The 13,416-nt window shown below is 37.7% G+C and overlaps 1 protein-coding gene across 2 annotated transcripts in view; it reads right to left on the bottom strand.

Moving 5' to 3' along the window:
* The window catches only part of LOC149005181 (NAD(P)-binding Rossmann-fold superfamily protein), a 48,842-nt gene that overhangs the window by 21,147 nt on the left and 14,279 nt on the right, over positions 1 to 13,416 (bottom strand). For both annotated transcript variants that reach the window (XM_089167956.1, XM_089167955.1), the window contains exons 5-9: positions 2,265 to 2,399; positions 2,051 to 2,074; positions 1,793 to 1,904; positions 219 to 344; positions 68 to 117 (exon numbers count right to left, since the gene is read on the bottom strand). In XM_089167956.1, the coding sequence (XP_089024082.1) occupies positions 68 to 117; positions 219 to 344; positions 1,793 to 1,904; positions 2,051 to 2,074; positions 2,265 to 2,399 (447 nt within the window). The remainder of the gene's footprint in view (positions 1 to 67; positions 118 to 218; positions 345 to 1,792; positions 1,905 to 2,050; positions 2,075 to 2,264; positions 2,400 to 13,416) is intronic.

The following is a 13,416-nucleotide window of genomic DNA, read 5'->3' as shown; positions in this document are numbered from 1 at the left end:
AATCAGAAAATGAAAAAACTATCAGGCTATGGAAATGTTTCCCCCAAAAAAAAAACAATAAGCTTACCCTTGTTCTGATACTGGTGAAACCCCCATTGTTAGCAGTTGAAACGATACCTGAAGAAGAAAAAGGAATTCAGAGGCAGAATTGTAGAAATCTATCTACATATTTGTAGAAAAATATTATGGACAAACAGGATAAGTTCATGTGCATAGACCCCTGAAAAGACCAGTAGGTCCACCATTTTCTCCACCAGTTGGATCAATCTGGAATGTACTTTTACTAACTCCTCCCATGACCACATCATCTAATGCTCCCCAAGGAAGTTCCCTAGACAACTTATCTGCAAAAAAATCAGTGTAGTGATCCATAGAGGAGAGAATAGTTATTGGGAAAGATTTTTGCAGCAAGAATAGAAGAAAAAACTGACCAGATAATAATCTATGGCTAAGTCATACCAAATCCAAGTTGCATGCTGTTCCAAAGACTTCATTATAACCCCCAGTATCAAACTACCAATACAGTATAATGGATTATTTCAGGTGCATTATCCCAGACTTCGAGTTCAAATTGATGCAATTTCTTCAGTGACTCAACCAAGGGCCTTTGTGGTATCAATTTTCATTCTCATTTTTCCATGATTTTTCTTTCTTTTGTGTCTTTGGTATCTGTTATGAATTTGATTTTCATTTAAAGAATAGAAAAAACTCCATAATCCATAAAATTCTTTTAGTCTATTATGGAGTATGGACTATGGACCAAAAACTCTTTTTGGAAAGATTTTGCACAAGATCGCTTGAAAGCCCAATTCAAATGGAGGGTATAATAGCAAAAGTACATTCTTTTTATGAAAACCCTATCTTTTCTATTTTGTTTCATTCCGAAAACCTCAAGATCTGTTCTTGCAACTCTGCATCTGTACTTGTGGCTCCTCTTGCCTGAACTTTCTTAAGATCTGCAGGGATTTCTACAAGTTTCTTCAGGCCTCTCACTATCGCTCTGCCTTCTCTGGTTCCTTCTAATCCAAGAAAAAAATCTGAAGTAGAACTTAGTGGAAGAAATTACTTAGATCAATTGTCTTCTTCTGATCCCTTTCCGTTGAATCTTGTCCTCATTTCTTCATCTTCTCTGAAAGCTACTGCCTTCTCTCCTCCATTCTCATCCAGAAAAATTCCAAAATAAAACGAAGTGGAAGAAATAGTAGAGGGAATGAATACTGAGCTCGCAACTTGCCAGAGATTTCTAGGGTCTAGGGTTGCAAGATCTATCGATTTGGAGATGGAAGAAGAAGAGGTTAACTTGGTATTGATTTCTAGGATTAGGGTTACAATTTTTCATTTTGATTTACCAAATTTTTTTTCCATTCCAAGACCAATTCTGGACAAAACTTATTACCAACCTGTTTTTCATTTTTTCATCCAAAATGAATTTTTGTATTGATTTCTTTTAAATAGGAAAAAATGAAAAAGAAAGTTGATACCTAAAAGGCCTCAGAGTCTCAACAATTTTTGCCCAAGGCAAGGCTCACTCATATCAGATTGAGGCTGTATTACTCACATGATTGTGTGTCTAAAACAAATTGGACAATGTATGCCTCTTAAAAGAATGATAACAGCAACCTACAAATGCTATATTAATATATAAGGTTCAACAGTTTCACAAACATCAAGGTTTCTTAGCTTAAATGCATGCTTTTGTAAGAGATAACTCTTCTATATCTCAAAAAATTTGTCAATCTAACAATACTCTGAATCTGGACATCTTCCAAGTTCCAACAGTCAAATTTCAAACCTTCAAATCCAAATAGCAATTTTCCATTTCGAAGTCCAACACTAGCCTTTACAGCACTAATTAAATTCTTCATCCCAACATATTCTACCATTTCTGGTGAATCACCTTTTACCTAATTGCAACAAGCCAAACACGGATTCGCAGTCAGTATAATAAGTCTGACAAGTACAACAGAAATAAAGAGCAAATGAAAAGCAACAAAATAAAAAAATTTATTATCTGACTCCTGACACATAACATATGCAATTATTTGACCACCTCAGGTTCAAAAAACTTGATTCCCTGCATCATTCCAGGAGATCATAATGTCAATAGTGGAAAAAAGAAATAGTGGATTTCTAAAATGTTGTTCTAAACTTCTATTGGAAATAGATAGTAATGAAGCCAAGGATTTAAAGATTAGTACCAAACTACTTCAGGACTAATTCTTTTAACCATGACAATAATGGACATCATAGAACTCAATGCTTACTTGGCTGTATTTTTCCCTCTCAGGAGTGTCCCCTTCCTTTGGGCCAATGATGACAGAAGCAGCATTAATGACTTTTCTCACATCTTTGAAGTACTCAGGAAGAAGAGTACCTTCCTTCGTAATGTCTGCAACAACCTTGGGGAAAAAAGAAAAAAAAAAAAGAAGAAGAAGACAATAAGCTCAGAATTATTCATATAACAAATAAGTTGGTAAACTTAAAAACTCTCCTTTCTTTACTCAACTCATAGGTGAGAAATGCTGGAAAATCCCCATTCAGATTAAGTTCTAAGACAACTTGTTGCAAGGCAGCAGCAATATTAGTGGCAGCAGTAGTATTAATTATTTCTTTAGGGTTAGAATTGTCTTGTTAGGTTCTTTCATTACTCTCTTTGTAATCTTCTCACAATTCGAAGATTTGTTCTATTTTTTAGTAAGTTTCTAAAACAAATAAATGACCTGCTGTGTCTCTCTAACACAAGTCAGGATTTCTTCAAACCTTACAACGTGGTATAAGGCCATCTCTAATCAACCCTAGAAAAATTTTGTTTAAGCATCACCACAACTTCTGCCTCTCTCTAGCACCACCACATCTCGACCTCTCTCTCTGCCCTTCCGCTATTCTCGTACCTCTCAAAACCCTTCGCCTCCACATCCTACGGTGGCCAAGGACTAGCCCTGCCACTTCCGCCAGATCCCAGGACCTCTGCCACCCTCAACCAGCCTTTTGCCACCTTGTTTTCTTCTTTTTCTCCCATTGCAGCCCAACACACCACCACCAACCACCTTCTCCACCATCACTGATAGATCCTGGAATGTCACACCACCTCTGTGACTCATCTAGGCCTTCGCCTTCCACCACCAAGCCTTCCTAGCCCATGCAATAGCCCTATAGGTGTCGCACCATTCCAACGATCTATATAGGGCCATCATCCATTACCGCCAGCAAGCCTAGAACCCAACGATAGCTGCTAGGGCTGTCACAAATCCTTTTTCTTTGATTCAATCTGATGTCTGGGATTCGTGTCCTACAGTTTCTACTTTGGGTTTTAGATATCTTACTACTTCTGTTGATGATTTTTCAAGAGTTACTCGAATTTATTTAATGTAAACAAGCTGTGAATTATTTGGTAAATATTGTAATTTTATTGCAGAAATTCAGACTCAGTTTGGCATTATGGTTAAGATACTTTGCAATGATAATGCGAAGGAGTACTTTTCAAACCTTTTTACTTCGTTTATGAATTGTAATGGCATCCTTCATTAATCCTTTGCTGCCTACACTCCACAACAAAATGGTTTTACAGAGTGGAAGAACCATCACCTAATGGAAGTAGCAAGTTCTTTATTGTTTGATATGAAGGTGCCTAAACCTTTTTGGGCTGATGGAGTCTTGACTTCCTGTTTTCTCATTAATCATATGCCATCTTCTATCTTGAAAGGGAGAATTTTGTATTCTACTTTGTTTCCATCTATTCCCCTATTTGCCTTCCCACCACAAGTCTTTGGGTGTCACTGCTTCTATTCATGATCTTTGTCCTAGCTTATCTAAATTGGATCTCAGGGATCTAAAGTGTATGTTTGTTGGTTACTCTCATACTTAGAAGGGGTACCAATGTTACTCATTTAATCTATGGAAGTATTTGTTTCTGCTGATGTTACTTTCTTTGAGCCCAAACCTTATTCTACTAACGTTTCTTTGTCCACCCTTGATGATGATGTTCCAATCACTGTTAATTATACTATTGTGTCGCAGGATATTGTTCATCAACGAATTCCCGCTGATCAAAAAGATGGCTCAATAGTGTACCAGCAACGTCGCCAACACCTCCTTCACTAATGTATTCTTCTTCAAATCCGGTGGTAAGTCTCCCCCCCCCTCTTGTCTGACCTTGATGTTCTAATTGCCCTTCGTAAGGGAACATGGAATTGTGTTTAGTATCCTGTTTCTAAGTTTGTGTCTTATGCTAATGTATCCTCCCAATTCCCCAATTTTTTTTCTGCAAATGAAATTACCCTCTCCCCAAGTCTATTGTTGAAGCCTTGTCTAGAACAGGATGGACACCAGCTATAATGGAAGAATTGCCCGCCTTACATGACAATCATATTTAGCATTTAGTGCCTTTGCCTCCTGACAAGAAAGCTATCAACTGTCAGTGGGTGTTTGCCCCCAAGTTTATTGTTGAAGCCTTGTCTAGTATAGGATGGACACCAGCTATGATGGAAGAATTGCCCGCCTTACATGACAATCATATTTAGCATTTAGTGCCTTTGCTTCCTGGAAAGAAAGCTATCAACTGTCGGTGGGTGTTTGCTGTCATAGTTAACCCTAACGGGAGTCTTGCTCATTTCAAAGCTAGACTCGTTGCAGAAGGTCATGCTCAGGTGTACAGTGTGGACTACTTGGTGACCTTTCTCCTGTCGCCAAGATGACATCAGTTCGAATATTGATCTCTTTGGCTGCCATGTGTGAATGACCTCTTTTTTAGCTTGATGTTAAGAATGTTTTCCTCAATGCTGATCTCCATAAGGAAGTTTATATGGAGCAACCTCCAGTGTTTGTTGCTTAAGGGGAGAGTGATATGGTGTGCCATCTTAAAAAGTCTTTGTATAGGTTGAAACAATTGCCTCAAGCATGGTTTGGTAGGTTAACTTTAGTGATCTTAGACTTTGAACTTACTTGTTGTGACTCTGACAGTGACCATTGAATATTTTACCACCGCTTTAGGACGAGGAGTCTTTTTTTTTCATCATTTATGTTGATGACATTAATATCACAAGAAATCATTCCACAGGATTAATAAGTTGACAACAACAATTTCAGACCAAGGACTTCAAAGATAAAAATATATTTTTTAAAAATATATTTCGGGTATAAAAGTTGCTTCGATGGATAAGTGGAAAAACTAAGAAGGATAAGATAAGGAATGGTCATATTAGAGTTGGTCTGGGAGTTGCTCCCATAAGTGATAAGCTTCGAGAAAGTCGTCTGAGGTGGCACAGCCACGTTCAACAGAGACCTATAAATGCCTCTGTATGGAGAACTGATATAATCCAGATTGAAGGAACTAAAAGAGCTAGGGGTAGACCTAAGATTACCTTAAAAGAAGTGGTGAGAAAGGATATGCATAGCTTAGGCCTTGTATCTAGCACGGCCTCAAACAGAATTGTTTGGAAGGCAAGAATCCATGTAGCCGACCCCATTTAGTTAGGAAAAGGCTTATTGCTGTTGTTGTTGTTGTAGAAGTTGCTCAGTCTAAGAAAGGAATTTTCTTGTTACAACGGAATTATGTACTTGATTTGTTGACAGAGACTAGGTTGCTTGGCTCTAAGCCTCTAGATACTCCTATGGGTCCTAATGTGAAGCTTATGCCGGAAGATGGAGATGTTCTCAATGATCCTGAAAAGTATTGAATGCTAGTTGGATAATTGAATTATCTCACAATGACTTGACTAGATATTGCTTTTCCATTTTTCCAGTCAATTTCTATCTACCCCTAGGACATCCCAATATATGGAATACAATTCTCCATGTATTGAGGTACCTTAAGAATGCTCCTAGTCATGGACTATTATACAGAGATAATGGTTATAAACAAGTTGAAGGGTTTTCTGATTCAAATTGGGCTGGATAACCAGTTGATAGAAGGTCAACCATAGGCTACTGCACTTTGATAGGAAGTAATCTTATATCTTGGAAGAGTAAGAAACAGACTGTTGTGGCTAGGTCAAGCATGGAGTCTTAAGTATAAAGCTATAGCATAGGTCACTTATGAGTTGATCTGGACCAAACACATGTTAAAGGAGCTAGGCTTTGGTGATGATTCTTTTATGCTATTGTGGTGTGATAATCAAGCTACTATTCACATTGTTACTAATCTGGTGTTTCATGAACATAATAAACATATTGAAGTTAGACTGCCATTTCATTAGTGAAAGGCAGCAATAAGGTTTGATTCCTCCAAGACATGTTCATAGAGGAGAACAGTTGACAGATTTACTGACGAAGTCCTTAGGGGCTGCCGAAGTTGACTAAACAAGCTGGGCATGTTTGAACTCTATGCTCCAGTTTGAGGGGGAGTGTTAGAAAGAGTATTAGAAAGGATCTTAAGGATACCTACTTTCCTTATTGGAATAAAGCAGAGTTTTCCTTTTTATTTTATTTTATTGTTTTTGGGTTTCCTTGCCAGTTGTAAGCACCAGAATAATCTATAAATCAAGCTTTTGGCTATAGGAGGCATACACGAATACACAATGACTGAAACCTCCTAGCCTTTCTCTGGTTTTCGTCTTCTCCCTCTCTCGATTCTCTCTCTCTCTCTCTCTTATTTCTATCTACTCTACACATACAACTGAATACTGATGCAGGTAATTTTCTAAAGAAGTACGATTTTCTCATTGAGCTAAACCCATAATGTGCCAGATGTGTGTGTTAGAGGTGTTAGAAGTTATGTATTAGGGGCATTTCTATCACACGTCTATTGTCAATTCATGTGAAGCTGTATTTAACTCCCTAAGAGGTCTTGAGCAATTCCTAAGAATATGTATTTGGAAGTGTTAGGAAGGGCAATTTGGGAAAGGAAAGTTAGCTCAAGGAAAAGGAGGCCGCAGTTAGGTGTTCAAGACCAATTGAACTTGGGAGATCATCCCCTATTAGTCTATATGTAGTAAAGTTATTTTGAGGTGCTCATAAGTTCTATCTGACCCTCCGCAGAAAAATCACCACTTCACCTTCTTCTCTCCTTCGTTCTTCACCTTATTCTTTCTCAAACTTTCATGGTATCAGAGCTGTAGGTCTTCCCTTTCCTTCAATCCTAAAATTACCTGGAGAATGAAATCTAAAGACAGGAAAGAGATTGTACCTGATTTGAGAGTCATATTCAAAAAGAATTAGAGGGGGGCAACACCTTACGCTGCACTCTTGTTGAAGTTACAATCAAAGAACTGAAGCAACGTCTCACGTGCAACTATATGCGATTTCTGGTTGAAGGTATGGTCTGGAGATCGATCATTGGTGAACTGGGGCAACTCCTGGCTGATTTAGATAGAGGTTAGTACCCCTTTTGTGTGTTTTTCTTCAGGGGGAGAAGTCTTCGATTACTGTTTGCCTTGGTGGTTGCTGGAGTTGTGCCAGAATATCTTGCTTTTCTGGTGGAGAAGTTCTTGCGCTTTAGTGAAGACTCTACGATATAGAGAAGACAATTTGGAGAAGAAAAGTGTTTTAAGGTTGGTTCACTTTGGTTTGACTGGTTTAGAGTTAGTTTGCTGGTTCAATCTGGTTCAATCTGGTTCAATCTGGTTCCTTTTCTAGGATTTATCTGATTCTAATTTCTGGAACTAATCTGATTCTGATTTCTGGGATTAATCTGATACTGATTTCTGGGATTAATCTGATTTCTGAGATTATTCTAATTTGTCTTGGTCTTAATTGTGTTTGGATATGGGAGAAACTTCAAGTAAAATTACCATGACTAAAATTATTTTTCCATCCCCTTATCGGCTGACTGAGAAGAAATTGGAGGGTGTATCAAACTTTCACCAGTGGAGGGCTATAGTTAGAATTGTTCTTACTAGATGGGGACAAATAGATCATTTGACTAAGACTGCAACTAAAGATGATGATACTTAGGCAATTATTGATGCTCATATACTTGGGCAGATGTTTAATTCCTTGGCTAATAATATTGTTGATTTGGTTACCCACTTGCAACTGTGAAGGAATTATGGGAGTATTTGAATGTGTTGCATTCTGGTCAGAATAATCTAGCTAGAATCTACGAATTGTCCCAGGAATTTTATCGAGTAGATAGGAAAGGTAGAGATACCACTCAATATTTTGCAGATTTTAAAAGAATGTATGAAAAACTAAACTCTATTTACCTATCTCCTTTGATGTCAAAACTATGCAAAATCAAAGAGCACAATTAGCTATGATGAGTTTCTTGGGAGGCCTTAGAAAGGAGTTTAAGGCAGTTATAGCACAAATTCTTGGTAGTGATCATGTACCCACTTTAGCTGACACCTTTTTGAGAGTTCTTTAAGTTGCAAGGGAGAGTACCAATAACTCTACAAAAAATTCAACTTTGGCAACAGTTTTCCGTGGCACTTCTAGAAGACAAACCCCTGGCGAACAAAATACACGACGAAATAATACTGAAAAAAATTCGGGTTCACACAACTTTACTGACAATACAAGACAAGTTAAGACTTATCATCATTGTGGTCAACCAAGACATATTCAACTTTATTGTTGGAAGCTTCATGGGAAGCCCCCACATTGCTAATGTGGCCACCACCTCCGAACCAGCCTCAACAATCACTAAAGTTTCCTAAGGGTAGGATTGTAAAGATAACCAAGGAAGATTATATTCGTTTCCCTCAATTTCAGGCTACCCAACCACAATCTGCCATTGCCACCCTTGTTCAAACAAGTAATGCTACCGCTTGCCTTTTAACCACATCTTGCACTTGGATCATTGACTGTGGCTACAAGTATATTTTCCTCTTTTGTTCCATCATCTTCTTTGGTTACACTTGCTGATAGTTCCCATACCAATGTTAAAGGAATGGGTATTATTCAACTCACTCCCTCCATAACCTTATCCTCGGTTCTTTACATACCTAATTTGCCTTTAAACTTATTATAATCTGTTCATAAATTTACTTCCACTAATAAACTGTTTTGTGACATTATTTCCTAGATATTGTTTATTTCAAGATCATATGACGAAGAAGACGCTTGCCAGAGGCCATATGTCAGGGGGTTGTATCTATTTGAGGAGATATCTTATAATGCTTATTCTAGTACTCCCATCCCCCATCAAATACACTGCTGGCAGGGGCATCCCTCTTTGAAAAACCTAAAATTAGTAGATAAACGTTTTCATTCTCTTTCTAGGTTAGACTATGAGTCTTGTCAATTTGGAAAACTTCATCGTGTGAGTTTTCCCCCTTGCATAAATAAGAGATCAGACCATCCTTTCTCTTTGGTTCATCCAAATGTGTGTGGACCTTGTCATGTTACCTCTATTTCAAGTTATAGATACTTTGTTACATTTGTGGATGACTTTTCAAAAGTCACTTGGCTTTATTTAATGAAAAATCATTCACGAGTATAAGACATATTTTGGAATTTTGTTATTGAAATTCGTACCCAATTTGGTGTTCCTATTCATACTTTTTGTAGTGATAATACTAAAGAATATTTCTCTAATCCATTTTGTAAAGTTATTACTTCTAATGGAATTCTTCATCAATCCTCTCATGCTGATACTCCTCAACAAAATGGGGTTGCAGAAAGAAAAAATGGATACTTATTTGGGGTCACCCGTTCTCTCTCATTTGAGATGCAAAAATGCAAGTTCCTAAATCCTATTGGGCTAATGCTATTTCAACTGCATGTTATTTTATTAACCGGATGCCTTCATCTGTATCAAAAAGTGGCATTCCTCATTCTCTGTTATTTCCTTCATCCCCTTATTTGCTTTGCCTCCCCACGTATTTGGTTGTGTATGTTTCATTCGTAATCATCACCCTAGAATTTCTAAACTAGATCCACGTGCTCTTAAGTGTATGTTTGTGGGGTACTCTCGGACACAAAAGGGATATCATTGTTATTCTTTCGACTTGCGGAAATATTTTGTTATTGCAGATGTGTCATTTTTTGAGTTCATCCCTTTTTCCACTAAAATTTATTAGCTTAACTGACCAAAATGATAATCTTTGTATTATTCAAAGTGTTTCTCCATAGGGCACAGTTCCTTCACCTCCACCATTGTCGACCATCACCAAAGTGTACATACGTCGTCCAAGACCACCTACTCCCCCCCTCGCACCTACAGTTTCTACCTCTATGCCGACTTCGTCTGTTGATCCTAAGGACTTTCCTCGCATTTGACCTTGATATTCCCATTGCTCTTCAAAAAGGTACTCATCTTTGTGTTAAGTATCCCATTTCTAACTTTATTTCTATTCTGCTTTATCCCTTGGTTTTTCTATTGCTCAATCTATTATAGAGACTTATCCTATTCTTAGGAATGTTCTTAAAGCCTTGTCTGATCCTGAGTGGGTCAATGCAATGAAAGAAAAATTGTAGGCTTTAGAAGACAACTAGACTTGGGATATTGTGCCTTTATCCTCAAGAAAAATTGTTATTAGTTGTCGGTGGATATTCACTGTGAAAGTTAATCCTGATGGTTCTTTAGCTTGCCTGAAAGCTCGTCTCGTTGCAAAAGGATATGCTCAAGTTTATAGAGTGGATTATGTAGATACTTTTTCACTTGTTGCCAAGCTTTCATCCATCCACATCTTGATCTCTCTTGTTGCTACCTACCAATGGCCCTTGTTTCAGTTGGATGTGACGGATCCATTCCTTCATCGAGATTTGCATGAGGAAGTGTATATAGAGCAACCAACTAGGTATGTTGCTCAGGGGGAGAAGGGTATGGTTTTTCGCCTCCGCAAATCATTCTATGGTCTCAAGTAGTCACCTCAAGCATTGTTTGGACGATTCACTTTTGTTGTAATAGAATTTGGGATGACACGTTGTGAGAGAGATCATCTTGTATTCCTTAAAAACTCTGATGCAGGCAAAATCTTTCTTGTGGTTTATGTTGATGATATTGTCATAACAGGAGATGACACCTCAGGAAGTGACAAGTTAAAGACCTACTTACAAGAGAAACTTTAAACAAAAGACTTGTGAGACTTGGGCAAGTTAAAGTATTTTCTAGGAATTTAAGTCGCCCAATCAACAAAGGGCATCCTCTTATCTCAGTGGAAGTATGTATTGGATTTACTCTTTGAAACAGGAATGTTGGGATCAAAACCCCTACATAGTCCCATGGAAACCAATTTAAAGTTAATGTCAGTAGATGGAAACTATTCTTGACGATCCAGAGAAGTACACAAGACTTGTAGGGAAACTGAATTATCTGACTGTGACTCGACTTGACATTGCCTTTCCTGTTACTGTTGTGAGTCAATTTTGTCTACCCCAATAACAATACATTGGGATGCAATCATTCGAATTCTAAGGTATCTTAAGGAAGTACCAGGGTGTGGACTTCTTTACACTAATCATGGTCATAGGAAGGTTGAAGGATTCTCTAATGCTGACTGGGCTATGTCACCTATTGATAGAAGATCAACCACAGACTATTGTACATTTGTTGGAGGAAATCTTATGTCCTAAAAGAGTAAGAACAAACTGTGGTAGCAAGGTCAAGCGAAGAATCTGAGTATCGTGCTATGGCACATGCCACATGCGGGATGGTATGGAAAAAATTATAACTCTAGGAGTTAGGATTTGTTAATGACACACCAAAGAAGTTATGGTGTGATAATCAAGTGTTGTTCATATAGGCTATAGCATCCAATCCAGTCTTTCATGAACGTACCAAGCATATTGAAGTTGATTATCACTTTATTCGTGAAAAACAACAAGGCATAATATTCCCCAGGCGTGTGAGGACTGGAGAACAACTTGCAAATTTGTTCACCAAAGCTTTAGGGAGTGCAAGGGTTACCTATATTTGTAACAAGTTGGGCATGAGTAATAGACTTGTAAATAGATCGGATTTAGCTCAAAGACACCACTATCCGAATACAATATCCGGCAGAAATTTATAGAACATATCTGAATTCGAACCCAGAACTTTATCAGACATCTGATAATAATCAGATCCGATAAAGTATCTAATAGAAAAACTCCAAAAATTCAAAATTTAAGAAAACCGATTCATAATAAAGAAGAAGTTGCTTTTGGAAGAGGGGTGGGACTACAAAAACAAAATGAAAAAGGAATAAGAAGAAGACATAACAAAAAACCCAAACATTCAAAATCCAAGAAACCCAATCGAAAAAAAGGAAACGAGAAAAGATGATGAAGAAGAAGAAGAAGAAATAAGACTGTTAAAAAACACGATTTTGATAGAATGGCTTGAATTGATCAGTGTGATCTCAAGCCCTCTATTTATAATAAAGTGGAAAGAATGCTATTACATGAATACTCCTTACTTCGGTAACAAGAAATAGAAATTTACATGAACAAAAACTCTAATAGAGTTAAACTCCTAGTAGAACTCAACTAACACTCCCGCTCAAGTTGAGGCATGGATATTAGTCATGCCCAACTTGCCTATAATAGGAAGGAAATCTCTCCTTCAAACCCTTAGTGAAAATAATTGTCACTTGGTCTCAAGACCTCACAAAAGGCATGCAAATGAAATTTTGTTCTAGCTTTCCTTTAGCGCAAAACCTGTCAATTTCAATGTGCTAAGTTCGATCATGTTGCAAAGGATTATTGGCAATACTATTAGCAGCCTTGCTGTCACAATAAAGCATCATAGGGTTGGGAACTTGTACTCTACTATCTTCTAGCAAGCCTTTCAACCATAGTAGCTCACGAACTCCACGAACCATAGCTCTATATTCAGCTTCAGTACTGGATAAAGCTACCACATTATATTTCTTACTTCTCCAAATAACTAGATTACCTCCAACAAAGGTACAGTAACCTAAAATTGACTTCTTGTCAGGAGAACCACCCAGATGCATCAGTATATGCTTCTACACTAAGATTATCAATGGGGGACAAAAGTATTCCTTTTCCAAGAGTTCCTTTCAAATATTGCAGTATTCTAGTAACAACCTTCATATGAGCTAAATATGGATCGTGCATAAACTGACTCACTATCCCCACGGCATAAGCGATGTTTAGCCTGGTGGTGGACAAGTAAATAAGCTTCCCTACTAGCCTTTGGTATCTTCTTTTGTACATGGTTCTCCCTTATTTCCCTTAAGTTTAGCTTCAGCTTCAACAAGGGTATCAACTTCTTTACACCCCAACATTCCCACTTTTGATAATAAATCTAAGACATACTTTCTTTGGGATAGGAATATACCCTCCTTTGATTAAGCCACCTAAATCCCTAAAAAGAAATGTAACTTCCCTAGATCTTTAATCTAAACTCTCTGCCAAGAAAGTCCTTCAACCTTTAAACTTCTTCATCATCATTCTCTGTGATGACAATATCGTCCACATAAAGAATGAGAAGTGTGATATTAGTACCGAACATCTTGACAAATAGTGTATGATCAGCATTGCTTTGCTTATACCCAGTAGAAGTCATTGCCTTTAGGAGGCGTCCAAACC

The sequence above is a fragment of the Hakea prostrata genome, chromosome 9 (genome assembly GCF_041222555.1).
Source record: "Hakea prostrata isolate BN-2017 chromosome 9, UWA_Hpros_2, whole genome shotgun sequence".
Taxonomy (NCBI): domain Eukaryota; kingdom Viridiplantae; phylum Streptophyta; class Magnoliopsida; order Proteales; family Proteaceae; genus Hakea; species Hakea prostrata.
This window is presented reverse-complemented; position numbering and strand designations above follow the sequence as displayed.